The sequence below is a fragment of the Zalophus californianus genome, chromosome 3 (assembly GCF_009762305.2).
Source record: "Zalophus californianus isolate mZalCal1 chromosome 3, mZalCal1.pri.v2, whole genome shotgun sequence".
NCBI lineage: Eukaryota > Metazoa > Chordata > Mammalia > Carnivora > Otariidae > Zalophus > Zalophus californianus.
In genome coordinates this window covers 107,337,835-107,361,326 of record NC_045597.1, presented here as the reverse complement: position 1 = coordinate 107,361,326, position 23,492 = coordinate 107,337,835, and the positions used below count along the sequence as shown (strand labels likewise).

The 23,492-nt window shown below is 35.8% G+C and overlaps 1 protein-coding gene across 1 annotated transcript in view; it reads left to right on the top strand.

Annotated features, from left to right (window-relative positions):
• LRP1B (LDL receptor related protein 1B) overlaps positions 1–23,492 on the top strand; it is a 1,883,216-nt gene that overhangs the window by 1,348,491 nt on the left and 511,233 nt on the right. The window contains 2 exon segments of the mRNA XM_035726875.1: positions 1,906–2,031; positions 3,661–3,792. Of these exon segments, the coding sequence (XP_035582768.1) occupies positions 1,906–2,031; positions 3,661–3,792 (258 nt within the window).

The following is a 23,492-nucleotide window of genomic DNA, read 5'->3' as shown; positions in this document are numbered from 1 at the left end:
GTTCCAGAAGTTCCTTTTTTTATTTCTTAACATATGCCTGATATCATCAAGGTTATAAAACCCTATTTTTCTTTTTGTAATTTCATTCTCTTCCTGAATCTATTTTTTTTTTTTTAACTTCAACTTCCTTGTTTCCCCTTCTCTCTATCTGGTGTTTCTTCAAGCTTTCTATTAAAGCATTTCTTGTCAATCTTTTCTCAGCTTTTCAGTCTTTATAGTAGTTGAAATAAATCTATATCAAAATGCAAATTTCCATAGCTTGGCATTGCATTAATATATGTTTATGTGTTTTCTATAAGATAAAATATGCATAAGGTCAGTATAGATTACTGTAAATGTGTAAATATAACTGTCTCATTAAAATAATCAGAGATCTGAAATTTCATTTTAGTATATAAGTCAGCTTGAGGAAAGGGGGAATAAATGAACTCATCTTCATTAGTTTATATAGGAGATAAAAGTAATCATTTCAACAGTTCAGGGCAACTCTAATCCTAGCATGTGGCCCTCTATAGGATAGAGCTCAGCATTGACTGAACTGGTAACTATAAGTTATGAGCAGAGAGTGTGGTAGCTCTCTTGGTGAGAAATCTCCCAAGTTGAGATTATTTCACACTTCAAAACTGACAGAACTCATGACAGCTTCAATTGAACAATTAAATCCCATTAGACTATCTTGAATTCAGGAGATGAGAAATAATGAGCTGTATTGGTATTTTGAATTTTCCATAGAGCACTATTGATATATAGCTTTCATCACGCTTTGTAATTCTCACTGGATTTACTGCACTTCATATTAGAGCTTGAACATCCAGTAAATGGCCCTGCATGTCCTAGAATAATAAAAATGTTGTAAAAATGGGATATTTAATGAACTTGCCGGATAAGATTGTAAATTACTTAATGTCACACTACCAACTTTAATTAGCACATTGGGCCTAGTAAATTCAATGGAACATCTTTATAGAATGCCTACCTGTGATTACCTGACTAATATTTGTCATTGCTACTATGCAGGAATAAGGAGAATTAATATGCCAATTAATTAGATGACTCTTACGGGTGTGTTTTAAATATATTTTGGGAGAATTATGTTCTTAGGAATAGCAAAATTTATTTCCTTGCTTTCAAAAATTATTTAAATATATATACCTCCTTTCTTTTAATGGCATAATCTTTAAGTTGAGTTAATAATATAATTTAACAGCTATTTATGTGACACATTTGGATAAAACATTCTTGAAAAGGAAGTAACTTTAGAGTTGAAGTGAAATATCATAATAAAAAGATTTCCTAGTTTCTGTGATCTTAAAAAGTCTATGACAGTATTCTTGACAAACCAATTTCACTTGCTCTTCTGTGGCTGTGAATCTTCTCATGCATTGCCATTTGCTTTTTAAAAAACTTTTTAAATTATTTATTTTGAAATTTATCTTTTGAGATCTAATTGACATATAGCATTGAGTAAGTTTAAGGTATATAATGGGTTGATTTGATACATTTATATATTGCAATATGATTACCACGTTAACATTAGCTAACCCCTCTATCGCATCACATAATTATCATTTCTTTTTTGTGGTGGGAATAATTAAGCTCTAGTCTCTTAGCAACTTTGAATTGTAATCGAAGTTTAATTGATACTATAAATTAATTATAGTATTGCTGTGTATAATCACTATGCCACGCATTAGATCTCTATTTACATTTTTGGGGGAGGGCAGACTTCAACTGCAATATGCCACTTCAAATTATTCAAGACAATAAAACATCATACTAACCACTATGAAGCAGCTGCATTTATAAATCAACAAAAGCATAAATATTTGTTCAAATTATTGATATCAAATGATACTCTTTTTATTTTTCTTGAATATTTCTTTTGCTTGTTTTCCTCCTATGCAGGCAGCAATTCTTGCCAACTAAATAATGGTGGATGCTCTCAGCTGTGTTTGCCAACATCTGAAACTACAAGGACTTGCATGTGTACGGTGGGATATTATCTCCAAAAGAACCGCATGTCATGTCAAGGTATAAGATCTTGAAAATTTTAATTCTGATGCATTTACTTTATCAATGAAAATTTTAGGCAACACAAATCAGTTAAAAAATAGAAAAAATGATATTAGCTTCTTATTAGGACAACAGTTTACTGCTTAGTCTCATATATGTAGGATTGTTATTATCTAAAAAAAAATTAAATATTACTGTTCATTAGAAGTCATAATTAGTTATTTTCTGGAACTGCAGTTTATTATCAAACTTTTAACCAAGCCCAGTAGAAACTACCTTCAACTTGAATAGGCAAGGGTTGAGGTAAAAAACAGTGATTGATTGGTTACAATTACCATTCAATCTGAATCAAGTTATTCTTTTAACTGTTTAAGAGAAAATATAAGAGACTTGAGAGGGCTCAGATTTGCTTAACTGAGAGATAAGATCACTGCCAAAGAGCTGGAACCTAAAACACCCATCTTCCTATTTCATGTTTCATAGAGTCTAGTTCTTAGTCCCAAAGAAATTTAGTTCTAGAATGATCTTTCTATCCAATGATCACAGCTTAATTTTATTTAAAAATGTTTCAATCTGGGGTGTCTCGGTGGGGCAGTTGGTTAAGCTTCCGACTCTTGGTTTTGGCTCAGGTCATGATATCAGGGTCATGGGATCTAGCCACCGTCAGGCTCCATGCCCTCTGCCTCTCTTCACCCACATGTGTGTGCCCACTCTCTTTCTCTCAAGTAAATAAATCTTAAAAGAAAAAAAAAAAAAAGAAAATATGTGTCCAAAAACATGTTTTGGCATATTAGAAAAATTCATAAACATCAGCATGCAGACTTCTGGTAGTCAGCTTTTATGTATGTGCATATTTTAGGATATACTTTTGATACTGGACCAGCGAGGTATTAGCAAAAATTAAGTACTTGGTATGTTTTTGGGTTCAAAATGGTTTAAGAAGACTAACTTTATTAGAAAAACAACAGTGATGTAGCTATCTAAAGTCATATATAAAATCGGGGCACCTGGGTGGCTCAGTCATTAAGCGTCTTCCTTCAACTCAGGTCATGATCCCAGGGTCCTGGGATCGAACCCTGCATTGGGCTCCCTGCTCCGTGAGAAGCCTGCTTCTCCCTCTCCCACTCCCCCTGCTTGTGTTCCCTCTCTTGCTGTGTCTCTCTCTGTCAAATAAATAAAATCTTTAAAAATAAAATAAAATAAAATAAAATCGTATATAAAATCAAAGTTTATTATCATATATAAGCAACAAGATAATTGGGCATTAGAAAAGAGGAGGTAAATTTTGGTTGTGAGGCCAGGTATGGTTTCTGGAATCATCTACTTCTGTGTTTATGAAAGTATGGTTCCCAGACCAGTAGTGCTGTCACTACCTGGAAACTTTTCAAAAATTCAAATTATCAGGCCCCTGGGATGGGGGCTTCAGTAATCTTTGTTTTAACAAGTCCTCTAGGACATTATAATGCACACTCAAGTTTGAGAACCACTAATTTATCTACCTTTCAACTAGTCAGAAGTGTAGTATGCAATTAAAAATTTTAAAAAAAGGCTAAGAAATATGTTTTATGAAAAAAATTAAGAATGTTCAAAATAATGCTAGTAGAATGATTTTAATTTTAAATATTCACATTTTCCTCCCCAATTTAGGTATAGAGTCATTTCTTATGTACTCTGTTCATGAAGGAATCAGAGGAATACCTCTGGAACCGAGTGACAAAATGGATGCATTGATGCCTATATCAGGAACTTCATTTGCTGTTGGGATAGATTTCCATGCAGGTAAATAGCTTTTTATTCATAATTTATGTATGATGTTTTTACTTGATTTATTATACATGATGGAAACCTTTCCCCTCTGTACTGTGATAGTCAAGATGAGGAATAAGAAAGCAAATTAGTAATGAATTTTTAAGCCTAATACAAATTGTTCTAAATGTTTTCCTGAAAAAAATCAAGTAAAAATTTCCTAAAGTATAGCATTTTAATTGCCAGTGCCTTAAAATGCCATGATTGGCATTTGGTTGCTTCAGTTTTATTTGTATTTTTTTTAAATGACACTTTTGCTTTTATTCAACTATAGATGTAAATATATACAAAACATTTTGATTGATTATATACTTAAAACATAATCTAATTTAAAATATTTCCAAAATGATTATCTATTCTAATATAGGTAGTAGCAAATGAATCCAAATAACAAGGAAACAGTTATAAATGCTGTGCCATTTAAATTACTTTTGAATATGGTATGTATCATTTTGGAGTAAGATTTTACCTTATCTTCTTCTTTTAGCAAACAGTGAAAGAAAGCAGATTCGATGCTAACATTTTCCTGTGGCTAATATAAATGTAGGATTGGAAACTGATGGTAGACACTGTCCATATATTGAAGTAAACATGTTTTCATGCGGGTGTGCTAATTGCTAAATTCACACTTAGTATAAGCATTAGATATGCTTCTGACATTTATACTCAGATCTATCATTCACACTTGTGTCTAAATTTATAAAACAGAGTTTCTCTACTTCTCCTCGAGCTAAATCATATGCTTCCCATATTAATGTTTTAGTGCTGAAGATGTACATGTATGTTTACAGTATTTTTTTAGTACTTGTGAAGACTTAATTTTATCTAATGTTAAAAAGCAAGTAGTTCTTTGATTTATAATCTTAAAAGAAATCTTCACGCATCAGCATGTGGAATTCTGGTTGTAAGCTTATGTTTTCTCCCTCAGCTCTAACACATTTTGTTTAATCATGTGTTAATGAAATTCCTGGCTACAATTTAATGAATTATTGGGGATCTTCACAAACATTTCAAAGATGACTTTTCTTAAGTAAATTATTTTGTCCCAAATGTTTGGAATCATATACAGGCCAAACTTCCTACATTTTTAAAAGGACCTATCCTAAAAGGAAATTCAGACAAATACAATATATTTTGTTGAACAATATGTAAATTTTGCCAAAAATCACAATGTGATTTTTGATCAAGCAATGCTGTTTGATCAAACCTCATTATACACCGAAGGCTCACTACCCTACCATGCATAATCTACCCTGCCTCTTAATTACATGCATCTTTTCTTTAGAATTTCATCATATAGGATTTAGTAAATACAAAACTAAGAAAACTTGAACTTCTTGAAAAGATGTTGTGTATATACGCATATATTTTTAGTAAGTAAACATAATCCCTTGTTTTAGCTGTTATCACATATTTGATTCTTTTAAAAACTTCATAATGATTTTTGAAAGTATTTGGAAAATTTCTGTGAGATATGATATTAAAACATTTGGTGGTGTAAATGTCCTGGTTAGATCATTAGTAAATCTCTTTTTTCTTATGGGTAGACTGATTATTTGCATAAATTGAATTCACTCTCTGAGGCTTTATACTAGCCCTGAAATGGGATAAGTTTCATATAATGTACCACGACAAAAGATATTTTTATTTGCAGAGAATAGTACTGTCCCTATTTCTATATTTCCAATAATTATTAATATCATAATAAAATTATTTTGCATAATAAAATTATTTCCCATAATTATTACTATCATAATAAAATTAGTTTGCATCAGATAGTTTTTCCCCGGAGAAACTACTGGTTGTTAGTCAAAACTTAGTGTTCTTCATATCATATCTCTCATATTTTTAAATTCATTTCCTAGGAAGAAATTGTTTTTAGAAAATCTATTTCTTCTAAATGTAAAAGGATATAAGCATATGGAATGGTCATATAAAATTAAAATGTTCAAGAATGTATTAAAATCCCTATTGTTAATCGGAAAACAACAATGCAAAACTTGCTTTGAAATCAGAGGGTTAGAGACCTAGGCCACTAAAACGTATAGTGGGAAGAGGTAAGGCTTTGGCAACAACTCAGATTCCGGTGCCAGTTCACTCTCTTAATACCCTGTGATGTTGTGTAAATTACTTGATATTTCTGAGGCTCAGCTGCCTCACTTTTTGGGGTATGGGAATATTAAGATTAATATATACAAATGTTTGACTCAGTGCTATGGGAGCTATGAAAATAGTAGTGATACCTAATAACAGAAAGTAATAAATTGTAAAAATTCGCATGTGTGATATATGTGTGTGTAATATATATATTTACAAACATGTCCTGGAAGCTATATTTCAACTTCTAATTAGCGAAGATTTCCTTTTCTGTTCTCTGGACTGATACTATACTTTCTGTTCAGTGATCTGCATAGAATAGTCATTTCTTAACTTCTTGGGGACAGAGAGAGTAGGTTAGTAAAATTCCCTAGTAAAGATGAACTTAATTATGATGATAATGAACAGTAGGGAGAGCAGATATTTAAAGATTAAAAAATATTGCCAGTTATTTGAGGTCATTAAATATATACCTAGGAGGCCAGGAGACAGTGCATAGATAAGGAATAAGTAAAACACTAAATGATGATGATGGCAGTGGTGGTAATAAGAGCCTCCAACACTTCTGCCCATACCTTTTGTGCTTCTGTCTATTTTACAGTCTGATCCTTTACTAATTGTGTTTTATGAAAATGTATTAAGATCAGACTAAGTGGGGAGCAAGATGGCAGAGGAGTAGGAGACCTGGATTTTGTCTGGTCTCAGGAATTCAGCTGAATAGGGATCAAACCATTCTGAACACCTACGAACTCAACAGGAGATCGAAGATAAGAATAGTAACAACTCTCTGAACAGAAAAGCGACCACTTTCTGGAAGGTAGGACATGCGGAGAAGTGAATCCGAGGCGATATTCGGGAGGATAGACGGCGGGGGAAGGGGCCTCCGTCGGCCGCTTCTGGCAAGTGATAGAACCACGGAGCACAAAATTGGAACTTTTAGAAGTCGGCTCCGCGGAGGGACGTCGCTCCGGTGGCTAAGCGGGGGGGTGGAACCCTCGCGGGACAGTGTGCTCTCAGGACCCTTGGGGTCACTAAAGACCGGGGTGCCTGAGTGTGGCAGAGCTCCCAGGTATCAGAGCGAGGAAGCCGGCTGCAGAGATGGAGCCGAGGCACAGGCTCTCAGCTCGGGGTTGCCATAAACTGTGATCTGCGGCCCAGTCGGGCCACTGCTCCTCCAGCAGGGACCCAACAAGCGGCAGATCCAGGGAGACTCCCCTCCCTCCCCTGGGAGGAGCGGCGCGGGAGCGCACCGCAGGGATCTGCTGAGTTCGGAGACTCCACACAGGGTCGGATGCCAGACACAGAAACGCTCGATCACAGGCCGGGTGAGCACGCAGTGCGGCCGGAGACCGGGGAGACGGGAGTGACTGCTTTTCTCTGGGGGCGCACTGAAGAGCGGGGCCCCTAGTTCTCAGCTCCTCCAGGCGGAGATTGGGAGGCCACCATTTTCACCCTGGTCCTCCAGGGCTTGCAGGGAACAAAAGCTCCTGAGAGCAAATAGGAGCAGCTTGCTTAGCCCGGACTCACAAGGGCGGGGCAATTCCATCTCCAGCAAAGACATTTGGGAACCACGGCAACAGGCCCCTCCCCCAGAAGATCAGCACGAACAGCCAGCAAGCCAAGACCAAGTTTACCGATCAAGGAGAATGGGCGAACTCCAGCGCTAGGGGAATACTGCACATAGAATTCATGGCTTTTTTACCATAATTCATTAGTTTTTCAAAGTTAATTTTTTAACTGTTTTTTTTGAATTTTTCTTTTTCCCTTTTTCAAACATCTTATCAATCCCTTTTTTAAAAAACCATTTTTTATTTTTCATTTTTAGAGTCATATTTTTATCCCCTCATAGTAGTTACCCTTATTTTTGGCATATATATATAAGTTGTTCTCTCTTTAAAATTTTGAGATACAATTTCTTCTAACAGATCAAAATATACCCTAAATCACTAGTGCATGGCTTTGTTCTATTCTCCTGCCTGATCACATTCTCTCCCTTTTTTTTTCTTTTTTTTTCTTTTTAAATCTTCTTTCTTTTAAAAAACAACTTCTTATCAATTCCTTTTATAAAATCTTTTATAATTTTCATCTTTACACTCATCTTCCATCCCTTCATTGTATCAACCCTTATTTTGTACATATATAAGTCTTTCTTCCTTTAAAATTTTAGGAGGCACTTTCTTCTGACAGACGAAAATATGCCCAAAAGCTAGTGTGTGGCACTGATCTATGCACTAGCCTGATCATATTTGATCATATTCTGTTTTTTGTTTTGTTCTGTTTTTGTTTGTTTTTATCTTTTTCTTTTTCCTTTTTTTTTCTCTTCTTTCTTTCCCTTTCTTGTCCCCTGTTTCAGGTCTTTTCTGATTTGTATAGAGTATGTTTGCTGGAGACATTGTTAACCTGTAGCATTCTGTTCTCTCGTTCATCTGTTCTCCTCTGGACAAAATGACAAGATGAAAAAAATTACCTCAGCAAAAAGAACAAGAGGTAGTACCGTCTGCCAGGGACCTACTCAATATGGACATTAGTATGATGTCGGAACTAGAGTTCAGAATCATGACTTTAAAGATACTAGCTGAGCTTGAAAAAAGCATGGAAGTTATTAGAGAAACCCTTTCTGGAGAAATAAAAGAACTAAAATCTAACCAAGTCGAAATCAAAAAGGCTATTAATGAGGTGCAATCAAAAATGGGGGCACTAACTGCTAGGATAAATGAGGCAGAAGAAAGAATCAGTGATATAGAAGACCAAATGATGGAAAATAAAGGGGCTGAGAAAAAGAGAGAGAAACAACTACAGGATCTTTAGGGCAGAATTTGAGAGATAAGCGATACGATAAGATGAAACAACATTAGAATAATTGGGATCCCAGAAGAAGAAGAAAGAGAGAGAGGGGCAGAAGGTATATTGGAGCAAATTATAGCAGAGAACTTCCCTAATGTGGGGAAGGAAACAGGCATCAAAATCCAGGAGGCACAGAGAACCCCTCTCAAAATCAATAAAAATAGGTCAACACCCTGACATCTAATAGTAAAACTTACAAGTCTCAGAGACAAGGAGAAAATCCTGAAAGCAGCTCGGGAGAAGAGATATGTAACCTACAATGGTAGAAACATTAGATTGGCAACAGACCTATCCACAGAGATATGGCAGGCCAGAAAGGACTGGCATGATATCTTCAGAGCACTAAACGAGAAAAATAGGCAGCCAAGAATACTATATCCAGCTAGGCTGTCATTGAAAATAGAAGGAGAGATAAAAAGCTTCCAGGACAAACAAAAACTAAAGGAATTTGCAAACACAAAATGAGCCCTACAAGAAATATTGAAAGAGGTCCTCTAAGCAAAAAGAGAGCCTAAAAGCAGCATAGATCAGAAAGGAACACAGACAATATACAGTCACAGTCACCTTACAGGCAATACAATGGCACTAAATTCATACCTTTCAATAGTTACCCTGAATGTAAATGGGCTAAATGCCCCAATCAAAAGACACAGGCTATTAGATTGGATTAAAAAACAAGACCCATCAATATGCTGTCTGCAAGAGACTCATTTTAGACCCAAAGACACCCCCAGATTGAAAGTGAGGGGGTGGAAAACAATTTACCATGCTAATGGACACCAAGAGAAAGCTGGGGTGGCAATCCTTATATCAGACAAATTAGATTTTAAAACAAAGACTGTAATAAGAGATGAAGAAGGACGCTATATCCTACTTAAAGGGTCTATCCAACAAGAAGATCTAACAGTTGTAAATATCTATGCCCCTAACACGGGAGCAGCCAATTATATAAGGCAATTAATAACAAAAGCAAACAAACACATTGACAACAATACAATAATAGTGGGGGACATTAACACCCCCCCTAACTGAAATGGACAGATCATCTAAGCAAAAGATCAACAAGGAAATAAAGACTTTAAATGAAACACTGGACCAAATGGACTTCACAGACATATTCAGAACATTCCATCCCAAAGCAACAGAATACACATTCTTCTCTAGTGCCCATGGAACATTCTCCAGAACTGATCACATCCTAGGTCACAAATCAGGTCTCAACTGGTACCAAAAGATTGGGATTATTCCCTGCATATTTTCAGACCACAATGCTATGAAACTAGAACTCAGTCACAACAGGAAAGTCAGAAATAACTCAAATATATCGAGGCTAAAGAGCATCCTAGTAAAGAATGAATGGGTCAACCAGGAAATTAAAAAAGAATTAAAAAAATTCATGGAAACCAATGAAAATGAAAACACCACTGTTCAAAATCTTTGGGATACAGCAAAGGCAGTCCTGAGAGGAAAGTATATAGCAATACAAGCCTTTCTCAAGAAACAAGAAAGGTCTCAACTACACAACCTAACCCTACACCTAAAGGAGCTAGAGAAAAAACAGCAAATAAAGCCTAAACCCAGCAGGAGAAGAGAAATAATAAAGATCAGAGCAGAAATCAATGAAATAGAAACCAAAAGAACAGTAGAACAGATCAACGAAACTAGGAGCTGGTTCTTTGAAAGAATTAACAAGATTGATAAACCCCTGGCCAGACTTATCAAAAAGAAAAGAGAAATGACCCAAATCAAAACAATCATGAGTGAAAGAGGAGAGATCACAACCAACGCCAAAGAAATACAAACAATTATAAGAACATATTATGAGCAACTCTATGCCAGCAAATTAGATAACCTGGAAGAAATGGGTGCATTCCTAGAGATGCATCAATTACCGAAATTGAACCAGGAAGAAATAGAAAACCTGAACAGACCTATAACCACTAGGGAAATTGAAGCAGTCATCAAAAATCTCCCAACAAACAAAAGCCCAGGGCCAGATGGCTTCCCAGGGGAATTCTATCAGACATTTAAAGAAGAATTAATACCTATTCTCCTGAAACTATTCCAAAAAATAGAAATGGAAGGAAAATTTCCAATCTCATTTTATGAGGCCACCATTACCTTTGATCCCAAAACCAGACAAAGGCCCCATCAAAAAGGAGAATTACAGACCAATATCCTTGATGAACATGGATGCAAAAATTCTCACCAAAATACTAGCCAATAGGATCCAACAGTACCTTAAAAGGATTATTCACTATGACCAAGTGGGATTTATCCCTGGGCTGCAAGGCTGGTTCAACATCCGCAAATCAATCAACGTGATATAATACATTAACAAAAGAAAGAACAAGAATCATAGGATCCTCTCAATAGAGGCAGAAAAAGCATTTGACAAAGTACAGCATCCTTTCTTGGTCAAAACTCTTCAGAGGATAAAGATAGAGGGTACACACCTCAACATCATAAAAGCCATCTATGAAAAACCTACCGCGAATATCATTCTCAATGGGGAAAAGCTGAGACCTTCCCCCCTGAGGTCAGGAATGTGGCAGGGATGTCCACTCTCACCACTGCTATTCAACATAGTATTAGAAGTCCTAGCCACAGCAATCAGACAACAAAAAGAAATCAAAGGCATCCAATCGGTAAAGAGAAAGTCAAACTCTCACTCTTTGCAGATGATATGACTGTATGTGGAAAACCCAAAAGACTCCACCCCAAAACTGCTAGAACTCATACAGGAATTCAGTAAAGTAGCAGGATATAAATCAATGCACAGAAATCAGTGGCATTCCTATACACCAACAACAAGACAGAAGAGAGACAAATCAAGGAGTTGATCCCATTTACAATTGCACCCAAAACCATAAGATGCCTAGGAATAAATTTAACCAAAGAGGCAAAGGATCTGTACTCAGAAAACTATATAATACTCATGAAAGAAATTGAAGAAGACACAAAAAAATGGAAAAACGTTCCATGCTCATGGATTGGAAGAACAAACATTGTGAAGATGTCAGTGCTAGCTAAAGCAATCTACACATTCAGTGCAATCCCCATCAAAATACTGTCCACTTTTTTCAAAGAAATGGAACAAATAATCCTAAAATTTGTATGGAACCAGAAGAGACCCCAAATAGCCAGAGGAATATTGAAAAAGAAAAGCAAAGCTGGCGGCATCACAATTCCGGACTTCCAGCTCTATTACAAAGCTGTCATCTTCAAGACAGTATGGTATTGGCACAAAAACAGACACATAGATCAATGGAACAGAAGAGAGAGCCCAGAAATGGACCCTCAACTCTATGGTCAACTAATTTTTGACAAAGCAGGAAAGAATGTCCAATGGAAAAAGGACAGTCTCTTCAACAAATGGTGTTGGGAAAATTGGACAGCCACGTGCAGAAGAATGAACCTGGACCATTTCCTTACACCACACACAAAAATAGACCCCAAATGGTTGAAAGATCTAAATGTGAGACAGGAGTCCATCAAAATCCTAAAGGAGAACACAGGCAGCAACCTCTTCGACCTCAGCCGCAGCAACTTCTTCCTAGAAACATCACCAAAGGCAAGGGAAGCAGGGGCAAAAATGAACTATTGGGATTTCATTAAGGTAAAAAGCTTTTGCACAGCAAAGAAACAGTTCACAAAACCAAAAGACAACCGACAGAATGGGAGAAGGTATTTGCAAATGACTATCAGATAAAGGGCTAGTATCCAAAATCTATAAAAACTTATCAAACCCAACACCCAAAGAACAAATAATCCAATCAAGAAATGGGCAGAAGACATGAACAGACATTTTTCCAAAGAAGACATCCAAATGGCCAACAGACACATGAAAAAGTGCTCAACATCGCTCGGCATCAGGGAAATCCAAATCAAAACCTCAATGAGATACCACCTCACACCAGTCAGAATGGCTAAAATTAACAAGTCAGGAAACAACAGATGTTGGCGGGGATGTGGAGAAAGGGGAACCCTCCTACACTGTTGGTGGGAATGCAAGCTGGTGCAACCCCTCTGGAAAACAGTATGGAGGTTCCTCAAAAAGTTGACAATAGAGCTACCATACGCTCCAGGAATTGCACTACTGGGTATTTACCACAAAGATACAAATGTAGGGATCCGAAGGGGTATGTGCACCCCGATGTTTATAGCAGCAATGTCCACAATAGCCAAACTGTGGAAAGAGCCAAGATGTCCATCGACAGATGAATGGATAAAGGAGATGTGGTATATATACACAATGGAATATTATGTAGCCATCAAAAGGAATGAGATCTTGCCATTTGCAACAACGTGGATGAAACTGGAGGGTGTTATGCTGAGTGAAATAAGTCAATCAGAGAAAGACATGTATCATATGACCTCACTGATATGAGGAATTCTTAATCGCAGGAAACAAACTGAGGGTTGCTGGAGTGGTGGGTGGTGGGAGGGATTGTGTGGCTGGGTGATGGACATTGGGGAGGGTATGTGCTATGATGAGCACTGTGAATTGTACAAGACTGATGAATCATGGATCTGTACTTCTGAAACAAATAATGCAATATATGTTAAGAAAAGAAAAAGAAGATGATAGCAGGAGGGGAAGAATGAAGGGGAAGAAGTCGAAGGGGGAGACGAACCATGAGAGACGATGGACTCTGAAAAACAAACTGAGGGTTCTAGAGGGGAGGGGGGTGGGGGGATGGGTTAGCCTGGTGATGGGTATTAAAGAGGGCACATTCTGCGTGGAGCACTGGGTGTTATGCACAAAGAATGAATCATGGAACACTACATGAAAAACTAATGATGTAATGTATGGTGATTAACATAACAATAAAAAATTATTAAAAAAAAGATCAGACTAAGTGTCAGCCACTTGATTTATGATACCATTATAGACAATATATAAGCTATGTGGCTTTGTTCAGTGAATTCGCTTCAGGGAAGAAGGAAGGAAAATGTCTAGATTGCTCCTGAGCGAAGTAGAGAAACCAATTTTGAGTGCATCAACTTTTTTTTTTTCTTTTTCACCACGACCGTTATGTTTTACCTGATCATAAGTTCTTCCACTGTTAGTTCTCTTTGCAGATATTCTATTTCCTCTTTTTTCATTAATGGACATTCACCTCTATGAATCCCTACTTTAGGATCAATCAAAGATAAAGATGACAGAATGGAAGGGCACAGTAGATCCTTATTCTAAACAACAACAACAAACCAAACAAAACTCTACCATTACAATAAGGAGATGGTGTGAAGGAGAATCATTTCTTGAGTATAACCATCATAATTTATGTCATAGTCATTTATTACCACAGTTTTACAGGGATAAATACATTGTTCAAACCTGTGCATTTCATGAAGATTAACAGATCTCAGTCCTGCTGGGTTTTGGTCCTAATGAATTGAAGTTTTCTGCAGTGAAAGGATTTCTTTCACCAGATGAGGCAATTCTGGATAGTATCCACAGGAGAAAGAAGACCCTGTGGCTAGGTTTAAAATGTTCAAAGCATTTTTATCACTTCACTGGAAAAGTCCCATTCCACTGGAAAAAAAAATAAGCTTTGAAAACCTTGCCCGCTGGGTGATATTCCTCCTGATGAATGAATATTGAATTTGATGCTTTAAAGGATATGTTTTAGTTAGGAGAAATACCTTCAAAACAAAGCCCATTGCCCCAGTTAGTAATGTGATCTTCAATAAGTAATGCTCTACCCAGCCAGCCCCTCCTCTTCCTTGAGGATATTTATACTTTATTATAATAATCACATAATAGGCTATTGCTTGAAGAGAGAGGACATTCTATTCAGAGAATGGTTATTAGTATTATGTTTTTTTTTTTTTTTTGGAAAGTAGTCACATTTATTGTAAAGAGACTTTGCAGTGTGGAGTGGCACATACAGGATCTTTCAGAGAATGATAATTTATCTGCAAATTTCAAGCTTATATTTTCTCCATCTTTTATCTCTTTTGTCAAATTTGAGTCATCCAACTCAATATTAACAAATGTTGATTACGATCTACCAGGTGTAGAATATCACAGCTAAGTTGCTGTAGAGACAAAAAGATAAACAAGGAATAGTTTCTGAGGTGATGCATGTATGGATGATTTGTAGGGCTTTTTGTTTGTTAGTTCTGTTTCTTAAGAGAACATCAAAGGACTATTATTTAGATGTCATTGCTTGGCATTTACTATGGGGAATATTTTAATGCCTTTTTACACCATCACATAGTGATCTGGCTATCAAGACAATAAAAACACTGAAAGAACTTGTCCTTATAACTTCTATTAAAACCCATGGAGGGGCACCTGGGTGGCTCAGTCATTAAGCGTCTGCCTTCGGCTCAGGTCATGATCCCAGGGTCTTGGGATGGAGCCCCGTGTTGGGCTCCCTGCTCAGTGGGAAGCCTGATTCTCCCTCTCCTACTCCCCCTGCTTGTGTTACCTCTCTTGCTGTGTTTCTGTCAAATAAATAAATAAAATCTTAAAAAAAAAAACAAAACCATGGAATGTACAACACCAAGAGTAATCCTTAATCTGAACTATATAGGGCCTAATATAAACTATGGATATGCCAATTTAGGTTCAACAATTGTGACAAATGTACCACTCTCATATGAGCTGTTGGCAGTGGGGGAGGTTGCATGTGTATGAGAGGGAGAGCACATGGGAGTTTTCTGCTCAATATATCTGTGAATCTAAAACTGTTCTAAAAAAATGAAGTCTATTAATAAAATACAGTGAAGGAGAATATATGAAAAAATACCTTTGCCACATTTCCACATTTGCATATCACCTATTTACATGAAATAATCTCTCCTTAATAGTTCCACAACATTTACATATACTGTTGAAGGTTAGAACTAGAAGAAACATTTGATACCGTGTTGTAGCATTCCCTCATGTTACAGATAAGGAAACTGGAACCCAGAGAGATCAAGAGATTGGATGGTAATTAAGTATCCTACTTCCAATTCTTTATACTATGCCATCTCATACCTGTAACAACTGAAACAAAATTTTATTTGAACATTGTTGGCATTACTTGATAAACGACATTGCACTTGTGCAAATTTGTGCTTGTGGAAGATCCTATTTTATTTTGATTCATATACTGAATCATTGAACATGTGACCTTAAACACATTTAAGAATTGAAGCAGGTGACACTCAAGTGAGAGTCTCTTCTTTTCCCTAGAGACTTAGAAGACAGCTATTCACAAAATTTTTTTAGTAACCATTTTGTCACCAAACAAGGCAACTGAAAATTATAGAAGGAATTCTTTTTATGTCAGTAACAGCAATAGCTTAAGAAATATAATACTGTTGCTTTGGGACATTTTTTCAATTTTATGAAAACCATTTCCTTGGCTACAAAGTGAATTTTTAGAACTGGTTCATTTCTTCTTGTTCTTGTGACAGTGAACCAATACTACTTTGTGTTGTCATTTCAAACTTGCTTCAAGACTGTATTTTCAAATCATGTGAGCAGTTTGTATGTAATTGTAGATGGTCAAGTCCGGTATATCTTTCAAGAGGCAAAGTAGTAACTACCACAAGAAAACAAAAACTTCAACAACCCTCGGAGACAAATATCATACATAGATAAGGAACTATAGGTTAAACAAATTATTGTGTATATCTCACAAATCATTTTTGGATAATTTCTAAACTCAAAACATAAACAGACAGCTTTCTCGGCATCTGAACTCCCTAGAGGTTACTGGAAACCAAAAACCCAGAAGATTCACAATGATTACCTGCTAAGATTAAGACTTTGGTCAACTTATTTGGAATTTATATCATTCTCTCTGTCATTGAGAGAATCACGGAAGCCAAGTTACATGAGAACTTCTCACTTGGGCAGTTAGCACTCCTCATGAATATAAATTGTGTCAACACCAACTTTAGATAAATTCACGCAAAGCACATACGTTCTGTGTTTGGGCACCTTTCTTTTTACCTCCCCTGAATCAACATATGTTGTTATATTTCTCTTTAGCGGCTTGGGATTCTTTTCAGCAGAGCTACGTTCATATTTGATACTTGTATTTGTATCCTTGTACTCTTTTCCTTATCAAAACTGAGTTACCATGAAACCTATTCTCAAAGGCCTAGCTATACTAATTCAAAGTAAATTATTAATAGCTGCTAAGAGATTTACAAGTTATCTTACTAAGTGTGTTTGAGCAAAGCACAGTATCTTAACCCAATACCATAAATACAACTAAAGCACCACTAAAGAGATGTGAAGAATGTATTTTTTAGATAAGTCAGTTTTCTGGATGTTTTTCAGATTTCTCTGTACTCTGATTCTTAGACAATACACTGCTACCTGCTTATCCCCAGAAACTCAGTACTGGATATGATGACAGGTCAAATGATAATGTTGAGGTCTCCTTTAGCTCAGGTACATTGATCCCATTAACACTGTTAATTGTGACCTTAAAAAAAGTGCTTTTAACCTTGAAAAAGTGTTTTTTCCCCTATTTTAAGAAAACTAATAATATGTTAGTCTATTTTTCTTTTTAACACCCTTTCTTTAAGAAAAAAAATAAAGAGCTATGATTCAGTTTCTGAGATTATTGATCATTAGTTTTTAATCAAGTAGACAATTTTCTAGTTAATAGAGAAAAATGGAAGTTATTTCATTGATTTTGGACTAGTCATAAACAGTAGATCTTTAATTCTTTTTTATCATTTGGCTTTTTTCTTATCTAGAAGCAATCAGTAGTAAGTGTAGTAAGCAGATCCTTTGAGGTGTAAGTAAGCAGATCATTTGGGGTGTAGTAAGCAGATCCTTTGAGAAGAATAAAGAACTAATTATTTCCATGAATTCCTTACTACTTTTAGAACAAGGACTTGGCTGAAGTAGAAAGACTAGAAATGGAATTAATCACCCACAGTGAGTTAGGAATAAGAAGTTTGAGGAAGAAAAAAAATTAAAATAACATTAAATGAAAACCCTTAACATTTATTGAACACTTAGTGCATTGCAGCAATATGGTTAGGAAACTTTTTTGTGTTTATGCCGTTTAATTCATCAAAATAATCTGTTGAGGCAGGTGGTATTTTCATTTTAACAGTGAAGAAAGTGGGTTTTGGGATAAAAGATGGAGACAAGGGAGAGTTGGTTACTTCAAGATGCCCAAGTGAAATTCTGCATTTGAGATTTGCATTTGAGTTTTTGCCCTTGAGATTGACATAAACCATGAATTGAATAACCAGTAGTGAAGTAACCAACATCAGAACCCTGATAATTTCCTGAGAATTGTTGTCCTGTTGCAATGATGATTGGGAAAAATATATGACAGTTTCAGGACTTGGAGTTTGGGGGAATGATGATAATATAGTCACCAAGTATAAGAGTGCCCCTGCTAAACTTAGGGACAGAAGACTAATAGTACAGCTTCATCTGAGAGGTGAGCGAGGGAAATGATGATCATTACTAAAAGGAGAAGGGGAAGAAGAAAGGAAAAAATAATAATTTATCCCAACATATTTGTATTATTTATTGTTGCCAAACAAATTACCAAAATTTAGCAACTTGAAGCAATACACATTTATTATCTTATAGTTTCTATGGGTCAGTTTATGAGGCTGCAATCAAGGTGTTGACTAGACACTTTGTTGTGGTCTCCTCAGGAGGCTAAACTAGGGAGAATTTGCTTCCAAGTTCACATGGGTGTGGGCAGGATTGAATTCCTTGTGGGCTCTTTGACAGAAGGTCACAGTTCCTCACTGAATACTGACTTCAGTTTCTTATCATGTGGGCCTCTCCACAGGGCAGCTCACAGGATTATTGCTAGCTTCCCTTAGAGCTAGTAAACAATACAATGAGAAATACCACACACGAAATGAAAGCCAGACCTTTTGTAACCCAATCTCAGAAAGGATATCTCATCACATTTGGTACATTCTATTTATTAGAAGCTAGCAGCTAGGTTCAGCCCACACTCACAAGGAAAGGATTAAAGAAGGGACTCAATATGCGGTGGTGGGGATCATTGGTGGGTACATGAGGGGCTGTTTATCACAGTATTATAGATGTTTTATCCATGTTATCACCACATATTATTGTCTAAGAGATAAATTTTGATGGTTGGTTCAAGTTCTCAGTGATGTTACTGTATGGGTAACTTCTGAATTATGTCTTAAATCCTTTAAGAAAAGCTAGCAACTCCCTCCAACCCCCCTTTACAGTTTTTGACCAGTGTCTGGGAAAGTCTCCATGTAATATTACTTACACTAAATCTTCTACCGACAACTCTCTGGCACAAAAGCTCTTTAAGGAAAGCTTTTTCAAGAAAATTCTTAGAGCTGTCTAGGATTGCCTGGGGGATACGAAGGGGTGTAACACGAACAGAATTATTAGTGTAGTTACTTTCTTTTTTGTCACCAATGCAGGCTAAGTGTTGACTGATGTTAACTACACTTAGAATGAGTTCTAGCATTGCATCAAGTGTCCCTTTCCAGAGATTTGTGGCCAGAAAGGGAGCTCTGAAGTAGTTGGCAACAACTGCTAGTTCTTTATGCCTAGCATGGTGCACAAGAGCAATTATGCAAATCTTCTTCCAAGGATAGCATATTATCTCCCATCATTTGCTATGAATAAAACATTCTGTCAGTGAATTCATCTGGGATTATGTTGAGAAACAAAGTTGATTGCTTTAGCTTAGAAGTTTACTTCTTTTATTTACTTATTATTTAATTTTACTGAGGAGTGAATGAGAGGAGCTAGATATAAATTAAGTAGGAAAAAACTCAGGTAGAACCAGAAATGGAACTTGATTGTGAGTGTATTAAATATTAGGATAGATTACTTAAGGGTTATGACTTTCTGGCTCTGGAGTATTTTAAAGAGTTAAAACAAACAAACTAACTCTTCTCAATAATGATGTCTCTGGGTTTCTTCCAGCTTTTTGACTATTCAACTTCCAGTATTAACAGCTTCAACAGTAAAAACCTATAAGCTGTTTTTTAAAACCCATCTATTTTCTTAGTCAATAGTCATTAAAACCTATGTGAACAAAATCAGAATTACACTGGCATAGTGTTAGCATAGAAAGCAGACTGTGTTATAGAATCTGTTCTTTTCTTCAAGGGAAAAAACAAACGTTGACAGGGAGATCCCATTTTGGTTGCTGCTTCCTTTACAAATTAAATATTAAGATACTAAAAAGAACTGATGATTTCACAGTAATCCAAGGTTCTAACTATATAAGAAAGTTATTTTCTAAATTCTGAATAAAAGGATTCAAAAATTTTATTTTACCTATGATATATTATTCTGTAATCAGAATAATATTAGTAAGGATAAGAGCTAAGACTTATTGGTTATTCTTATCAATAACCTTACTTAAATTGTGACTCTAGCCTTATTTTTTTTTCCATTCACTGTTCTCCCTTAATACTATTTTAGTGATTAAAATATTTTTTATCACTAAAATAGTATCACAAAATATCTGGTATTTTGATCTCATTTGGCTCAGATTGAATTTATAGATACAATACAGTATACCAATGAGTATATTTGCACACTCAATTATTCTCAATGTTCATGTGAAACCCTATTAACTCAAAATAGTGATGATTGAATGAAAAAGTAGCCATCTACCAGCTCAATCATTAAACATTAAAATGTGTTTGCGGACTAATCGTCATTAGTTCAGCAAACATTTATTGATGACAGATATCAATCTATAAGTAAATAAATGCCTCTGTTTAAAAATTCTTTATTAAAATTGTATATTATGGGAAATTAGGAAACATGAAACAAAATTGAAATAAAAATCACCACTACTACTACACAGACAGCAACTATTAATATTTTGGCATATTAACCTTTTATATCATTTTGTTTTTTTCTTTTTTTTAAAGATTTTATTTATTTGAGAGAGAGAGAGTGAGAGAGCGAGAGAAAGCATGAGCAGTGGGGAGAGGAAGAAGCAGGCTCCCCATTGAGCAGGGAGAGTAAGACATGACTCAATCCCAGGACCCAGGGATCATGACCTGAGCCAAAGGCAGAGACTTAACCGACTGAGCCACTCAGGGACCCCTTGTTTTATTTTTTCATCATAATAAGTGTACTCTTTAAATCCCAAACCCCTATTTCCCCCATTGCTCCCATCCACTTCCCCTCTGATAAGCATCAGTTTGTTCTCTATATTTGAGTCTGTTTCTTAGTTTCTCTCTCTCTCTTTCTCTTTTTCCTTTGCTCATTTGTTTCTTAAATTCTGCATATAAGGGAAATCATATTGTGGCATATTGATATTTGTGCTATGTTGTTTAAATACAAATTAAAATTATCATTGATAACATTTTGTCTTTCTCCTTTTACTTACCATTCTAACAAGAGCACTGCTATGTTATGATTAACAATCTGTAAATACTGCTTTTGACAGGAGTACATTATTATAAAATGTGGATAACATTAGTTTTTGGCTTTTCCAATATTTTTGGACATTTTGATTATTTTCATATTTGGGCTGTAATTCTTTTTCAGCATTTGTGTTAATTCCTCAAACTCAAATTTCCTTTTTTTTAGCAAACAACTTCTTATAACTATTATTTACATACCATGGAATCCATGTGTTTAAAAATTAACAAATCAGTGGTTTGGGGTATATTCACAGAGTTGTGCAACCATCACCAATATTGAATTTTAAAACATTATCATTAACCTAAAGGGAAACTTCATACTCATTGGTAATCCTCGTATTTCTTCCAACTTGGCTGTCTTAAGGGAAGCACTAATCTACCTTGTGTCTCTACCAATTAGCTTATTCCAGACATTTCATACAAATGGAATCATATGATATGTGGCCCTTTGTGATTGAATTCTTTCACTTAGCATAATGTTCATTCATGTTGTAGCATAAACCAGTACTTCATTATTTTCTGGGGGGGCGGAATTATATTTGATTGTATGGATATATCAACTTTTATTATCCATTCATCAGTTGATGGACAATTTGATTTGTTTCTACTTTTTTAACTATTGCAAATAAAGCTTCCAGGAACATTCAAGTGCAAGTTTTGGTGTGGGGATCTGTTTTCATTTTTCTTGGGCATATACATAGCAATGAACTTGATAGTTTGCCAAATGACTCTTCAAATGTCTGCATGCCCTGGAAATATGACGTAGATGTTGTATTTCTTCTAATAGGCTTGCATATGGGCTAGACTTTCTTACATCTTGTAGAATGGTAATGATCGAACATAATGTTAATTGCTAATACATACACAACTCCTTGCTTCTACTTAGAAATATTCTTTTGTAATTCAAAGTTATTTTCAGCATCATCCATTCATATGTGATTAAAAAAACAATCTCTGAGATACCAGTGGATACCTATTATAGGCTAAATTGTGTCCCCCCAAATTTATATGTGGAAGTCTTAAAACTCAGCATCTCAGAATGTGACTAAATTTGGAGATTATCTCTTAAAGAGCTAATTAAGGGAAAATGAGATTGTATGGTTAGGCCTTAATCTAATATAACCAATGTCCTTATAAAAAGAAGAAGTTGGGACACAGAGGAAAGAACAAGGGCAGACAAAGGGAGAAAACACCTATCTATAAGCCAAAGGGAGAGGCCCCAGATGAAATCAACCCCTGTTGACACCTCAGTCTCAGACTTCCCAGCCTCCAGAACTGTGAGAAAATAAATTCCTGGCATTTTAGCCATCCAATCTGTTGTATTTGTTATGGCAGCCCTAGCGAACTAATACAGCATTTACATATATTACATAACAAATGACTACTAAGGCCATTTAAACTGTCTATTTTATTAAAGAGAACACTTGGTAATCATTATAGGAAATTCAGTATCTGGAATTAATTATTTATTCAAACTGAAAAATAGAAATTTAATCACATGTACTTTCTCCCAGGGAGGTAGATAGAAATGGGAATACCCTTTTCTACATACAACCTCTGAACTTACCACCCCACACAGAACCTAATCTTTGTTTTTTTTTTTTTTCAGCTTTTAGTGATTTGACTCCATCTGCTTTTGTTTCATTGTACTTATTCTGCAATTTTTCTCCTTCTTTTCAGAGCCCATATTCTGCATCAAGATATTTCATTAATGAACTGTAAATCTTTGCACTCTGCGGTCTTCTGACAGCCTTGCTTGGCAAATCCCCAAGTCCCTTGTAAAGCCTACAGTCTTCTTTCTCCATCCCCATCTCTATGGTAGCCACACTTTCTATGTCACTTTAACTCTTCAACCCATCCTATATTCTCATTCTCAGAATGTACCTTTGCACCTTAGTTTATTGAGAGTACTAGGCCAGTGTCACAAACTGAAACGATGACAGGGTCCAGAGAAGTTTCTTGTGTGAATAGTTAGGGAGAGAGGGAGACTTAGTAGGGATTGACTGTAGCTGACCATATTGCAAATGACCTAGCAGGGACAGATGCTACTTAACTACACATCATTTCTGTGATGTTGTATTGGCAACCCTGAGTTTGTCTTTTTTTTCCCTTGTTTTTATTTTCTAAGAGGAGCACATAGCAGTACAGAAGATAATAGTGTAGATCAATACAACATATTTATTTGTGCCAGTTTGAACTCTTTGACAAAGGCCAAGGAGCATGAGATTCTGTACCTTCTCTTGTCCACATTTAAAAATATTCATATCTTGGCATGTATGAGGTTGATTGGAGAAAGTATGTGTGAGTAATAAAGGGGAGTGAGACTGATGATTGAGATGGGGTGTGTTATAGGG